This window comes from Crinia signifera, chromosome 3 (assembly GCF_055691185.1).
Source record: "Crinia signifera chromosome 3, ASM5569118v1, whole genome shotgun sequence".
NCBI lineage: Eukaryota > Metazoa > Chordata > Amphibia > Anura > Myobatrachidae > Crinia > Crinia signifera.
Genome location: NC_139219.1, coordinates 318,638,030 through 318,654,141, shown reverse-complemented (window position 1 = coordinate 318,654,141; position 16,112 = coordinate 318,638,030). Strand labels below are relative to the sequence as shown.

At 50.9% G+C, this 16,112-nt stretch overlaps 1 protein-coding gene across 1 annotated transcript in view; it reads right to left on the bottom strand.

Annotated features, from left to right (window-relative positions):
* The window catches only part of PKHD1 (PKHD1 ciliary IPT domain containing fibrocystin/polyductin), a 378,814-nt gene that overhangs the window by 329,299 nt on the left and 33,403 nt on the right, over nt 1–16,112 (bottom strand). Inside the window, exons 19-21 of the mRNA XM_083175049.1 lie at nt 13,257–13,381; nt 9,729–9,864; nt 2,116–2,311 (exon numbers count right to left, since the gene is read on the bottom strand). Coding sequence (XP_083031175.1) covers nt 2,116–2,311; nt 9,729–9,864; nt 13,257–13,381 — 457 coding nt within the window. The remainder of the gene's footprint in view (nt 1–2,115; nt 2,312–9,728; nt 9,865–13,256; nt 13,382–16,112) is intronic.

Genomic DNA, 16,112 nt, shown 5'->3' with positions numbered 1-16,112 from the left:
CTGCTGGACGGACACTGGGCATGGAACTGCTGGAGAGACACTGGGCATGGAGCTGCTGGAGGGACACAGGGCATGGAGCTGCTGGAGGGACACAGGGCATGGAGCTGCTGGAGGGACACTGGGCATGGAGCTGCTGGAGGGACACTGGGCATGGAGCTGCTGGAGGGACACTGGGCATGGAGCTGCTAATGGGGCTCAGGGCATGGAGCTGCTGGAGGGACACTGGGCATGGAGCTGCTGGAGGGACACTGGGCATGGAGCTGCTAATGGGGCTCAGGGCATGGAGCTGCTGGAGGGACACTGGGCATGGAGCTGCTGGAGGGACACTGGGCATGGAGCTGCTGGAGGGACACTGGGCATGGAACTGCTGGAGGGACACTGGGCATGGAACTGCTGGAGAGACACTGGGCATGGAGCTGCTGGAGGGACACAGGGCATGGAGCTGCTGGAGGGACACTGGGCATGGAGCTGCTGGAGGGACACTGGGCATGGAGCTGCTGGAGGGACACTGGGCATGGAGCTGCTAATGGGGCTCAGGGCATGGAGCTGCTGGAGGGACACTGGGCATGGAGCTGCTGGAGGGACACTGGGCATGGAGCTGCTAATGGGGCTCAGGGCATGGAGCTGCTGGAGGGACACTGGGCATGGAGCTGCTTGAGGGACACTGGGCATGGAGCTGCTGGAGGGACACTGGGCATGGAACTGCTGGAGGGACACTGGGCATGGAACTGCTGGAGAGACACTGGGCATAGAGCTGCTGGAGGGACACAGGGCATGGAGCTGCTGGAGGGACACAGGGCATGGAGCTGCTGGAGGGACACTGGGCATGGAGCTGCTGCAGGGACACTGGGCATGGAGCTGCTGGAGGGACACTGGGCATGGAGCTGCTAATGGGGCTCAGGGCATGGAGCTGCTGGAGGGACACTGGGCATGGAGCTGCTGGAGGGGCTCAGGGCATGGAGCTGCTGGAGGGGCTCAGGGCATGGAGCTGCTAAAGAGGCATGGGTGGTGAGCTGCTGGGGGAGACACGAGCGGTGAGCTGCTGAAGTGACCTAGGCAGATATGTTTATAAGGGGCACTACTGTAGGCATTATGTGTATAAGGGGCACCACTGTGGGCATTATGTGTATAAGGGGCACCACTGTGGGCATTATGTGTATAAGGGGCACTACTGTAGGTATTATGTTTATAAGGGGAACTACTGTAGGCATTATGTGTATAAGGGATACTACTGTAGGTATTATGTGTATAAGGGGCACTACTGTAGGTATTATGTTTATAAGGGGCACTACTGTAGGCATTGTGTGTATAAGGGGCACCACTGTAGGCATAATGTGTATAAGGGAGACTACTGTAGGCATTATGTGTATAAGGGATACTACTGTAGGTATTATGTGTATAAGGGGCACTACTGTAGGTATTATGTTTATAAGGGGCACTACTGTAGGCATTATGTGTATAAGGGGCACTACTGTAGGTATTATGTGTATAAGGGGCACTACTGTAGGTATTATGTTTATAAGGGGCACCACTGTGGGCATTATGTGTAAAGGGGTACTGTTGTTGAGGGATTCGGTGTATAAGTGACAATACTACTGTGGACATTATGTGTAAGCAACAATACTGTGTGGCAGATGTGTATTAGAAGTACTACTGTGTGGCACACATGTATAAGGAGTAACTTGAATAAGAGGCCCTACTATGTGGTGTAATATGAATTAGAGGCATTACATGCAGTGTAATGTGAATACCCCCCAATTTAGATTGGGGATACTTCCTTAGGAGATCACTGTCTCTTTATAGAGTATTGGAGGTAGGGCACAAATTTTATAATTCGCAGGGGGAGTAGAAAACCCTGGTAATGTCCCGGGATCTTCCTAATGCGGGATGGGGGCATGGGGTGGGGGGGGGGATAGTTGTATTAGTAACAGGAGAAATGAGTTCTACCACCTCTCCAGGACCACTTTAACCCCTGGACTGGACAGTTGTTGTTTTTTTTTATTATTATTATTAGGTTTTGTTTTTTTAGGTACTTTCACTGTGGGACCTGTTCCATGTATATGTTGCAGAGGACTCTTAAAACATGAAGAGTAGCTGTGCTCAGAACTGGCTTACCCTTTAGCTGCCAGCGAGATCCCATCAACTGAAACAGATACATTATATATCCCAGGCGAGAGTTGGGGCAGAATCACTTCTATGCCGTGCGATGTTACTCTCAGGATCCTGGCAGCAGCTTTCTGTACTGCTACCTGTACCTCCCACTGGGTATTGTTGTCACAGTCTGACAGGCTAATGAAGGAGACCTGGTCACCTAAATGAAAAATACAAGAATCGGGTCATTAGTTACAAATAACTGAAAAGATTAGTACAATTATTAATGTGTTTTATTATAAAATATAACAATGTTTTTGTAGGTAAGATTCATGTCAAAAATTATTGCCAATGTTAAGTATAAATTGATTCAATTACATTTATAGAAAAACACCATGGTCTAAAGATCAAGTATATTCAAAATTCAATTATAGATCTTGTTTTAGGTCTGGAGATGTACCATAGGTGTCACAAAAATCTCTTATATATTTGGCTACATCTGTCACTCAAAGTGTGTGAGTGTGTGTATAACGCTGGGTGGAGCCTCTGACTCACATGACTGACTTACATGACCAGTGAGCCCACAGACAGTGCCAGACACCCTCTGCCTCCCCATGTTGCCCAGCAGCACTGCTACTCCACAGCCACCAGGTGAGCGCCCCCTGCCGCACCCCCCCCCCCCGCGACCCCCCCTGTTGCGATCCGTGGCAAACACACACCCCCGTGACCCCCCCCCCGCGCGGTTCGCGGCAAAAACACCCCCCCTCCCGTGGTTTGCGGCAAAAACACCCCTCCTCCCGCGATTCGCGGCAAAACGAACACCCTCCCGCGACCCCCCTTGCGCGATTCGCAGCACCCCCCCCCCCCCCGCAATTCGCAGCAGTCCCAGGATTAAATGCAAAACACTGACATGGCTATGGTCGACAATGAAAAAGGTTGAGTTTTTGAAGATTTATTTTTCATTTTTTTAATGTTTTCCTATACATTGTCATGTGTCGACATGGACACCAATGAAGTGCCACACTTATGTCAACATTTACATGTGTTGACCTTTATGTGTTGATTTTTTCTCGTGGCGATTCGCGTCACACCCCCCCTCCCGCGATTCGCGGCACCCCCAGCACCCCCCGCGACCCCCCCCCTCCCACAATTCATGGCAACCCCCCACCGGTACCCCCGTGAACCCCGCCCTCCCGCGATTCGCGGCACCCCCCCCCCCCCCGCGATTCACGGCAGCCCCAGTATTAAATGGCACATGCAAAACACTGACATGGCTATGGTCGACAATGAAAAAGGTTGACATTAGTTTTTGAAGATTTATTTTTCATTTTTTGAATGTTTTCATATTCATTCTCATGTGACACCAATAAAGTACCACACTTATGTCAACATTTACATGTGTTGACCTTTCTGTGTTGATTTTTTCTTATGGTGATTCACGTCACCCCCCCCCCCCCCCGCAACCCCCACTCCTGCGATTCACGGCACACACACATCCCCCCGCGACCCCCCTCCCGCAATTCTCGGCACCCCACCCCGTGACCCCCCTCCCACGATTCACGATACACCCCCCACGACCCCCCCTCCCACGATTCGACGCAACCCCCCCTCCCGCAATTTGCAGCAACCCACCCCCGCCACCCCCCCTCCCGAGATTCTCTGCAACCCCTCCCCTCCCGCGATTCGCAGCAGCCACCCCCCACCCCCCGCAACCACCCCTCCAGCAATTCGTGGCACCCCCCGCGACCCCCCCTCCCGCAATTCGCGGCACCCCCCGCGACCCCCCCCTCCCGCGATTCGCGGACACCCAAGTTGCAATACAGGGCATCTTTCATACAAATCTAACCATATTTCTCATATACAAACGTTCACAAATTTAGGGGGCGCAGCCCCTTACAACGGTGTGAAGAGCGCCCGTAGGGCGCGATGAATCACCTAGTGGTAGAATATATGAGGTAGCAAAACACATCCAATTAGAGTAGCAAGGAGTCTACCAGGAAAATGTATCCATAAGGACACCGTAAGTCGTTAATTGCTAGCAACCACTTTCCCTACCTGCAGCGATATATGTAACTAGTAACAGGTTGCCCAGCCACCACTTTCCGTATCTGTAGCAATATACAGTATGTATCTAGTAACAAGTTGCATAGTGCCACTTTCCTTACCTGCAGTAATATATGTAACAAGTTCCATAGCAACTACTTTACCTACCTGTAGCGAAATACAGTATGTAACTAGTAACAGGTTGCCTAGCAACCACTTTCCCTACCCATAGCGATATATGTAACTAGTAACAGGTTGCCTAGCAACCACTTTCCCTACCCATAGCGATATATGTAACTAGTAATAGGTTGCCTAGCAGCCACTTTCCCTACCTGCAGTGATATATGTACTAGTAACAGGTTGCCTAGCAGTCAATTTCCCTTCCTGCAGCTATATATGAACTAGTAACAGGTTGCATAGCAACCACTTTCCCTACCTGCAGCGATATATCTTCTAGTAACAGGTCGCCTAGCAACCACTTTTCCTACCTGCAGTGATATATTTAACTTGCAACAGGTAGCCTAGCAACCACTTTCCCTACCCGCAGCGATATATGTAACTAACTAGGTGATTCATCGCGCCCTACGGGCGCTCTTCACACCGTCGTAAGGGGCTGCGCCCCCTTAATTTGTGAACGTTTGTATTGTGAGAAATATGGTTAGAATTGTATGAAAGATGCCTGTATTGCAACTTGAGTTATAGGTGAAATGTGTTAAATAGAGAGCATATGATTTGGAAGGGGGTGTGTATTGTTTTGTTTAATTAAAAAGTGGTTGTTTAGGTGTGTGTGTATGTGTGCAATAGTATAGTAGGGTGTTTTTGGGTCAGTGGCTCCCCACTGGCGGAGATCACGACACAGGAAAACAGAAGACAGGGTAGTGATAGGGGTGTGTGGGCATAAGGGGGACGAAAGAGGAGGGTGGGGGACACTGTGCAGCTTCTGCCAGTGGGTGAGGGTCGAGCGTGGCAGCACAGGAGTACAGGACGGTGGCCCTGAGTCAGTGTCTCCTCCTACTGGGTGGGAGTTAGGGTGCATGAGAGCAGGAGGCTGGGCTATGACAATGAGGCATGATAGGGGTATGTGGGCAACACAGCGTCAGTGACTCCCCAGTGGTGAAAGTTACGGTTCAGGAGAGCAGGAAGCTGGGTAGTGATAGGGGTGTGTGGGCATACGGGGGACTAAAGAGGAGGGTGGGGGACACTGTGCAGCTTCTGCCAGTGGGTGAGGGTCCAGCGTGGCAGTACAGGACGGTGCCCCTGAGTCAGTGTCTCCTACTACTGGGTGGGAATTAGGGTGCATGAGAGCAGTAGGCTGGGTGGTAAAGCATGATAGTGGAATGTGGGCAACACAGGGTGAGCGGGTCCCCACTGGCGAAAGTTACGGGGCAGGAGAACAGGAGGCAGGGCAGTGATAGAGGTGTGTGGGCATAACGGGTAGTAAAGGTTTTTGGCTGTTGCAGAGTAGGGATGGGCATTGGTGCAGACGCCATCGATGGTTGGCATTAATGGTAATTTTGCACCCTGCCATCGATAGTAGTAACATATTACTTGGATAACCCATTGTTGTAGCTATCGATGGTCATCCATTATATCTGACTGAATAGGCCGTGGGTCAATCAGAACTAGGTGGCGGGACTTCCGGGTGTGGGGGGGCGAAGCTATGCTCCGTGTCCCGGCACCTTAAAAACAATTTAAACTTGATCGGTTCTCCTTTGCCATTGATGTAGGGAAACCATCTGGTCCTCCCACATCGATGGCAAAAGTATTCAACATCAGCCATAAACCATCAATGATTTGAAATCAGTGATGGTCGATGGGCATCCCTAGGACTGGAAGAGGGGGGTGGACAGTATGCAGCTCCCGGCAGTGGGTGAGCGTCTCCTCCCACTGGGAGGGAGTGAGGGTGCATGAGAGCAAGAGGCTGTATAATAGTGGTATGTGGGCAAGACATTAATAAAAGTTGTGGTGTTGGTGCAGAGGACTGTGGGGACACTTCTGGCAGTGGGGGAACCTGCAGTGCGGCAGCTAGGGCCGGATTTCCCACCTAGGGGCGGCACCTGCTAGTGGCGGTACAAGATGCCCCATTTCTCACAGGATTATGTGAAATGCAGGAGCGGGGCCGCGGGGGTCCACTGGGGGGGGGGAATTGCCGGAAGGGTGTCGTGGGGGGCCGCAAATCGTGGGAGGGGGGGTGCCGTGGGGGTCCGTGAATCACGGGAGGGGGTCCGCAAATCGCGGGAGGGGGGCGCTGGGGTGCCGTGAATCGCGGCAGGGGTTCGCAAATCGCGCGGGGGGGGCGAATCACAGGGGGGGAATCGCGGGAGAGGGGCGTGAATCGTGGGAGGGGGGGTCCGCAAATCGCGGGAGAGGGTCTGCAAATCGCGGGAGGGGGGTGCGGGAGATGCCATGGGGGTCCGTGAATCGCAGGAGGGGGTCCGCAAATCGCGGGAGGGGGCCGTGTAATCTCGGGGCGGGGGTCCGCAAATCGCGCGGGGGGAGCGCGAATCATAGGGGGGCCTAGAATCGCGGGAGGGGGCCACGAATGGCGGGAGGGGTGGTCGCAGGGGGCCGCAAATCGCAGGAGGGGGCTGGGGTTCGCAAATAGCGGGAGGGGGGCACGGCGAAACGTGGGAGGGGGCGTGGTGAATCATGGGGGCCGTGAATCACGGAGGCCCCGCGAATCGTGGGAGGGGGGATCGCGGGGGGCCGGAAATCGTGGGAGGGGGTCTGCGGGGGGTGCCGTGAATCGCCGGAGGGGGGCGCAAACCGCGGGATGGGGGGGGCACGGGGGTGCCGTGTATTGCTGGAGGCGGGGGAGGCGCGGGGGGGGGTTGCGAATCGCGGAAGGTCGAGGGGGGTGCCGTGAATTGCTGGAGGCAGAGGAGGCGTGGGGGGGCCCGCGAATCGCGTAAGGTCGCGGGGGGGCCGCGAATCGCGGGAGGGGGGTCATGGGGGCCCACAAATCGCAGGAGGGGGGTCACGGGGGTCCCGCAAATCGCGGGAGGCAGGATCGCGGGTGGTGCCGTGAATCGCAGGAGTTGCAGGGGTCCCGCGAATCGCGGGAGGGTGGGTATCGCGGGGGGCCCGCGAATCGCGGGAGGGGGGGTCGCGGGTGTCTGGGGGGTGGGGGTGCTGGCATGTAATGGTGGATGGTGGCTGTGGAGAAATGGTGGATGGTGGGCGTGTACTGTAGCCATGGCAGGGCGGGGGGCGGTGATGTCAAGGGGGTGGGGTGAGTAGAACACTGGTCTTTTCCTTAGGGGAGGCAGGTTTGTGTATAACGCTGGGCGGGAACGTTATACACATAGAACACTGGTCTTTTCCCTATGGGGGCGGGTTTGTGTATCCCGCTGGGCGGGAACGTTATATACACAGGGGATGAGTGACAGATCTGGCTAAATATTTAAGAGATAACAAATTACCTAGCAACCCGTTTCCCTACTGACAGCGATATATGTAAATAATAAAAAAGTTGCCTAGCAACTACTTTCCCTATCTGCAGCGATATATACTGTATGTATTTAGTAACAGGTTGCCTAGCAACCAGTTTCACCACCTGCAGTGATATATTTAACTAATTACAAGTTGTGTATAGGGAAGCCAATCCCGGGGCATTTTTTCAATCCCAGGATTCGGGATTGAAAAATGCTCAATCCCGGGATTCCCGGGATCCCGGGATTGGCTTCCCTAATTTTAAAAAAAAAAACGCCCGGCCACCCTGCACATTCACAGAACTTACATTTGCGGGTGCTGGGTGGGTGGGCGAGCGTGCAGATATTGCTGGGAGCCGGGTGGGCTGCAGGTATGTCCGCTGGGCGGGTGGGCAGCTTCAGCTGGGCGGGCGGGTGAACAGCTTCGGGTGGGCAGCTTCAGCTGGGCGGGTGGGCAGCTTCAGCTGGGCGGCTGGGTAGCTGTTCGGGTGGTCGCGTAGCTTGGCGGGTGGGCGGGCGTGTGCTGATAAGCCGGGTTGCTGGGTGTGTGGGCGGCTCCGCTGTGTGGCCTGCGCAGCGTGACAGCTGACCTCATCACGCTGCGCAGGCCGCACGCCGGGTATGGGAGAAGCCGGGCAGCGTCTGAGCGGGTGCTCAGACGCTGCCCGGCATTAGACTGCACATGTGCAGTCTAATCCCGAAATCCCGGGATTGGAATCTCCAATCCCGGGATTGAAATCCCGGCATTTTGGAGGCCAAATCCCGGGATCCCGCCGATCCCGATCCCGGGATTGGCCACCCTAGTTGTGTAGCAACCAAATTCACTGTGTGTGTATAACTAGTAACAAGTTGCAGAATCAGCACCTAGTTGTGTGATATCTACTCTAAATCAAGCCCTTAATATTTATAGTTTATACATATTTATATATTATAATCATTTCAGATTGTTGCATTTGCTGCATCCAACTTGTAGTGTATACTGTATTAAATATACAGGGCATTACAACTTAAAAAGCTTCTAGATACTAATACTATTTTTTGTTTTACTTTATTGAAACAATGTTGCAACAGCCTGTAAAGAAGCATTGCAATACCACATTCCTGAATAATTTAATAAGTATTTAAAGGTGAATACACAAGCTGAGATTTTGATTATGGAATTTCCCCAGAGCCCAGAACCACCAATATTGACTACAATATATTTACTTGAGATTTTGACTATACTAGTACAGTGGTTCCCAACTCCTCAAGTACCCCCAACAGTGCACGTTTTCAAGGTTACCCGGCAGGTGCACATGTGCATATCCTCCAACATGACCCATTCCATTAGGTACAAAATGTTCTGTTTCTGGACTTCCCTGCCAGTGGCAGTTGCAGAGTTGGGGCTGCAGCACAGTCCAATATTCAAAAAGGGGGGCTACACCTCATGCCACCCCAAACATCACTGTCATGGACTCACTGGCAGTTGATGTCACCCCCCCTCTTTGAATTATGGACTGTGCTGGAGTCCAATCTCTGTAACTGCCACTGGAAGGGAAGTCCAGGAACAGAGCATTTTGTACCTAATGAAATGGGTCATGTTGGAGGGTATGCAGGTGTAGTCAGTGGCGTATCTATAAATTAAATTACCCCCTCCGGAAATTTGGGCAGCGCCTCCCAAAATATAAAGCCCGCCCCCCTTAACATAAAGCTCATCCCTGTAGCCGCCGTCCGCCTCCAACCCCACTGCTTACCCCTCTGCTCACCGCCGTGACCGGCAGATTTACTTGTCTACGGTCCCGACTCTCCTCCTGGCTGGTTCCTGCTAATGAAAATGACCCTCACAAAATGGCCGCCCCCTAACAGCAGAATGCTGGAGGAGGCCACCGCCTCCTCTAGCATCCTCAAAAAGTGTCTGCTGTAAGGGGGTGGACATTTTGTGTGGGCTATTTCTCATTAACAGTAGCCTGCCAGGAAAAGAGCTGGGACCACAGACAAGTAGATACGTGGGTCCCAGCGGCGGCGGCGAGCAGAGGGGTAAGGTTGGCCGCGAGCCCCGGCAGCAGTGTAGCGCATCGACAACCCTGCAGCCATAGGCTACACAGACTTCCGATATAGTCAGCATCGGAAGCTAAAATTGCACTGCATGTATCATCTTTAGTCCTTCATTAATGATGATATCACCTGCAGCGCTGCTCACATTTGGACTGATTGATAAAATGACCGGATTTAAGGAAGGATCAAATGTGATCAGTTGAGGAAAAAAGATCCACTGCTGCCCAATTTCCAATGTAATATTATTCATAGGCAAAGTGTCGCCCTGGAAGAGAAGGAAAAAGAGAACAGAATAAATGTAGGCTCAAACATGATATGAACGCATAATAATATACAGAGGGCATACAGACCGGGTGTGGAGGCTCAGGCCAGTGGTGGAACTACGGCGCTAGCAGGTTGTGCACCGACATGGGGACTACCATGGAATGACCCATGAAAGCACGGGAAAGAGAAGATCATGGGCTAGTCATTTTAATATCCACATCAACCTTTATTACCTTTAGTAACCTGTGGCGAACGAAGCAGAGCGAGCCACCAAGACCAAAGCTTCCTATGGATTGTAAGCTTGCGAGCAGGGCCCTCCTACCTATATGTTGGTTTGTATCTACCCAGTTTGTTTAATCACTGTTGTCTCCAATTGTAAAGTGCAATGGAATATGCTGCGCTATATAAGAAACTAAATAAAAAAATAAAATATGGAATATCCCTTGGTATTATGCTGTTCACGTTGTAAGGCTACATTTATGGAAGTAGATATAGATAGACACAGCCATTACATTATGGCTGACTGCAGGGCCGGCTCTACCATTAGGCAGCTGCCTAGGGTGCCAGGATCTGTAGGGCACCACCTGCCATCAAGGATGTCTTTGGCGGCTGTGGATTTTCTAAGACTGCAACTCCATACTTTCCCTTTAGGCATATTTCCTACTGTACTGCCCCCTCTTCCATGTACTCTGTTGTGGATGGTAAAGGGGAGGGTGCTGGGGGGCCTCCAGGGAAAGCAGGAGACTTGCCCACCTTCCCAGGGGGCTGGTTGGACCACCTGATTTCTGGGAGCTTCCCTGCCATTCTGGAATGCCTTAAGGCGCTGAAAAATGGTTATTGGTTGCAGTATGGTGGGGAAGGGGGGGGATGGGAGTAGGTTGGAGTTTTTGCCTAGAACAGGCATTCCCAACCACGGTCCTCAAGGCACACCAACAGTCAGGTACTAATTAAATCACCTGTGCTCAAGCCTGGATATCTACAAGACCTGCACTGTTGGTGTGCCTTGAGGACCGTGGTTGGGAAAGCCTGGCCTAGGGTGCCCTGGCTGACTGTTTCAAATTAACTGGTGGTGGTGCGGCGAGGGGCGGCGATATATTTGAATACATCCCGCCCAAAGAGAGGTTCTTGAGAGACCTGACTGTTGCTGTGCGAATCTGAAAGGTGCGGATTGTAGCGTGTATGCGCAAGGTCAAACAGCGCAATAAAATCAGCGAGTTCTCTATGCGCAATCTCCTCGCAAATTGACTGACAGAAAGCCAGCATGTGGGCGTGGTAATCGGCCGTTTTCTGGGAGTGGCCAAAAAACGCAGGTCTGCGACGTCAGCGATCTGTTTGCAACACATACGCAGGCTTGCACAAGGCAGGATTGCACTGTGTGATCACAGGGCTCTGGAAATTTACCCAGCAGCGCCCAGGTCTGAATCAGGCCCAAGATTGGTATAAATCAGAACTGATGTGAGCTCAGTCTGCGGACTGCGGACTGCTGGGACACGTAACTATAGCCCATACACTACTGCGAGGTATTGCATGCAACAACATTGACTACCATTGGAAAGCGCATCGGAACAGACCCGTAAGTAAAACTTTTCACGAAATTTAAAAGTGCCGTATCGTATACTGTAAGTGCATGAGAAACAGGGTGGATAACAGGAGATAACCCAGGGGAGGTTCAATATAAATGGCAAGTTCATAAGTTCATATCAGTATTTTAACCCTATTCCTATCCGTATGATCCTACAGCCTATCCCTAACCATCCAGTCCCTCAGCCTAACCCTAAGCCTCCACTCCCTCATCCTAAGCCTCCACTCCCTCATCCTATCCCTCCACTCCCTCATCCTAATCGTAACCATCCACTCCCTGAGCCTAAGCCTTACCCTCCCCTCCATCAGCCTAACCCTCCACCTCCTCAGCCTAACCCTAACCTTCCACTCTCTTGGCCTAACCCTAACCCACCCCTCCCTCAGCCTAACCCTAACCATCCACTCCCTCGGCCTAACCCTAACCCTCCACCCCCTCAGCCTAACCCTAACCTTCCACTCCCTCAGCCTAACCCTAACCCTCCCCTCCCTCAGCCTAACCCTAACCCTCCACCCCCTCAGCCTAACCCTAAGCCTCCACTCCCTCATCCTAATCGTAACCATCCACTCCCTCGGCCTAACCCTAACCCTCCCCTCCCTCAGCCTAACCCTAACCATCCACTCCTTCAGCCTAACCCTAACCCTCCCCTCCTTCAGCCTAACCCTCCACCCCCTCAGACTAACCCTAACACTCCACCCCCTCAGCCTAACCCTAACCTTCCACTCTCTTGGCCTAACCCTCCCCTCCCTCAGCCTAACCCTAACCATCCACTCCCTCGGCCTAACCCTAACCCTCCCCTCCCTCAGCCTAACTCTAACCATCCACTCCTTCAGCCTAACCCTAACCCTCCACTCCCACTCCCTAACCATCCACTCCTGAGCCTAAACCTAACCATCCACTTCCTAACCCTAACCTTCCACTCCCTCAGCCTAACCATAACCATTTCCTCCCACTGCCTAACCTTAACCCCAGGATTTATCATCAGGATCTGTTGGGATTCTTGCCATCTGTATTCTGATCTTGGTATTGCTGCAACTCTTACACCCCTTTCACACTTCACTTGTAAAACGGTATATTGCTGTTTTTTTCGGGTGTGGTATGGAACTCCGACAGTCGGGATCCCGACAGTCATTAGCCCGACATCGGGATCCCGACTGGCCAGAGTCAGACAGCATGGCGAGTGCAAAAAAGCCCCTTGAAGGGGCGGTGGCTCGCTACGCGAGCCACCTATTCTATTCTCCCTCTATGGGGGTCGTGGACCCCCACGAGGGAAAATAGCGGGTGGCCATTGGGCACCCGGCTGTCGGCGTTTTGACAGTCGGGATCCCGACGTCGGGTAAATGACTGTCGGGAACCCGTCCGGCACCCGTTTTTTTCACATTTCAACACATTTAAGGCTGCAGTGGGAAAGCGCCAGAGTTGATTTACTGGTTAAAGATAACCAGTATTTCAAAACATTTAAAAAGCAGAGTCCTACACGTTTCAGAGCCGTTTTTTATGCAGTGAGAATGGCTCTGAAACGGTATTTAGCAAAAAACATATTACAGACCTGTGATAGACTGTCCCCTGCATTCTGCATTGAAACGTGTTCAGGGGAATAAACGGGTTAACTGATGTGAATGGTACTTAAACGGTATTTAAAACGGTAATCTACTGCAATGTCAAGGCTCAGACCCGTTTTAAATACCGTTTTAAAATACTGTTTTTTCAAACGTTTGGGCAGTGTGAAAGCGGTATGACTCTATAGTGCTTTTTTAAGTTTGAATGTTTTTATGTAGATACTGTATACTGTATTATAGCGCTGTATGACCAACCTGGGATGGTGCACGGCATAAGACTGTAGTGAAGTTACTTGCAAACACCGGACACTGCCGATTCCCAAATCCCACCATGGTTACGTCCTGAAAGCCAATACCTCTTAGAGATATGAGCTGGCCCCCTAAACGTTAATAAAACAAGAAATGGAAACATTACTGAGAAGATGGGCAGGTCTCTCGTATAATGACATTTCGATATAAATGAATCTTTCACATCCAATAATAAACAAAGCAACAGACCACAAACCTATTTTTTTTTTTACGCCTTTAGAGTAACTTTGGAGGAATGTTACAGTTTTAGGTTTTAGGTAAGGTGTACAGTATGTTACCATCAAAACAAGTCTATTGTTTGGAATTGGCGGCTTCCCAGGTCAGTGGCTGACCAGAGCCCTCAGTCCCAGCTTTCAGATAGGTGGGCAAATAACAGATGGTGCGGAGGATGATAATACTGGTTGACGGTACTAGTAAACACTTTGTGATTGGTCGTTTGCAAATGGACACTGATTGGTGGTTTCTTTGTCGCTCTGGCCTGCTCTTCGTTAGCGTCAGGCATCTTTTATTTTTATTTTTTTGCAAAAAGGCATCTTATTCGCATCGAAATTTGAACTTGACTCACAAGCAGACTCTGCTGACTAAAATGATATGCAGCATGCCTATATTCTGCAGGTGTCTGCAGCTTTATCTGCATAGGAAATGCTACGCTGCAGTGTTTTGTAGGAAAACCATTTTTATATGCAGTTACAGCCACGGTCACCTTGGCAAAAGGTGGCGTTGACCAAAGGTCGACAAAAGCAACAAGTCAGCACAAAAGGGTCGACATGTAAAAAGTCGACATTGGCAAAAAAGTCAACAACAGGATAAAATAAGTTTTTCACTTTTCAACACGTGCGCATGTGGACCGACCCCCAATTAGTGCAGCACGCTGCTTGCCATGCTTCGAGCCAGGTGCCACGCTCCGCTTGTGCTGCACTCGCCGCATCTTACCGTTCTCTTTCGGAGTCCACATAGATGTTGAAGTAGGAGAAAGATTTAAAAAATGGAAAAAAAAAGTTAAACATTCATGTCGACCATTGCATATGTTGACCTTTTGTTTGTGTTTACTTTTTGTCAATGTCGACCCATTGACTGCTGATGCAGACAATGTCAACCTATCATCCGGATCCCACATGACGGAGGCTAGGGCCAGGCATGGCCAAACTATGGCCCTCCAGCTGTTGTGAAACTACAAGTCCTATCATTCCTTGCCACAGTTTTGCTATTAGGAAATGCTAAAACTACTGTATGGCAAGGCATGCTGGGAGGTGTAGTTTCACAACAGCTGGAGCGCCACAGTTTTGCCATGCTTGTAGCTCCTATACACAGGGCACCATACCGATCTATCCCACCAGTGGCGGATTCAGGGGGGGGGGGGGCACCCGGGCACGTGCCCCCCCTGTCATTTCATTTTGTAGCTGAGGACCAGGGCTTTCCAACGAGCCCAGTCCCGTGTCTCTAGCCCCCCCGGGAACCGGAGATATCGCCTGGCAAAGCTGTAACGTTTTTTTCCCCATAGGATAATATGGGACCCTTCAATTCCGACCCCCACCCTGTTCTGACGGCTGCCAGTTCACCTCCTGGGTGTGGTTGATCTCATTCAATTCCAAATCGCTGGACCTTCAATATGATACCAGGCTGGTCCATAACGGTCAATTGGTTCCAGAGATATTGCGTGTAAACCGTTTTTTTTTATTTTTGAAATGTAATTTCATGGCTGTTCATGTTCTTTGAGGGCAGATTACTCTGGAACCAAACATTCCAGTTTCACTGGACCAAAATCATTCAAAGCCCACTCAAAATGATACTTGTCTCATGTAAATGGGTCAGTTGGTTCCGAAGATATAGTCGGTTAAATGAGATAACTGGTTAAAGGGGGGGAGGGGTGGTTTTCTCTCCCCCTCACACCAGAAAATGCAGTGACTAGGCTGGTGTAAAAGGGGACAACCTGGGGTATTATTTCAAATAACCGGGACCTGCAGTGCTCTGAATACAGCCAGGCTCTGCCACTGTCAGTGGCTATCACTTCTGCCTGGCGGCGTCTGTCCCCATTTACCGTGAGCATGTATTCCCCCTTGGCAATGAGCATGTAATCCCACATGGCAACGGGCATGGAACCTCTGGCAATGAGCATGGAACCCTTGGCAATGAGCATGTAGATAAGCAGCACTTATGTAGCATAATTTTTAATAGGCATTATGGTGTTTGGCATAATACATAATGGACATAATGGCGTGTAACTTAATGTGTAATGGACATTATGGTGTGAATGTTTAATGAGCACCTTTGGTGGACAATGTCCCTGTTTATTAAGCGGATTGTGAATTTTGGCATAATCTGTGTGGCATTATGTGAATTTTGGCTCAATCCGTGTGGCATTATGTGAATTTTGTCTAAATCCATGTGGCATTATGTGAATTTTGGCTCAATCTGTGTGTTATTATGTGAATTTTGGCTCAATCCGTGTGGCATTATGTGAATTTTGACACAATCCATGCGGCATTATTTGATTTTTGGCTCAATCCATTTGGCATTATTTGATTTTTGGCTCAATCCATGTGGCATTATGTGAATTTTGGCTCATTCCATTCGGTATCATGTGTAAGGGGCAAGTATAATGGGGTCTAGTATTTTGTTGCATAATCTGTAGAAGTTGTATATGGTGTTGTACACTACACTCAAGGACATGCCCCCTGTTGAGTGGCCACACCCCCTTTTCCAGAGCACGCCTTTGGCGCGCGCACAACTACATCCTTCACTTTTGTCGCCATGGTGGGCCTGCAGACTTTAAATGCCAGGGCCTATTTTTAATCCCATTCC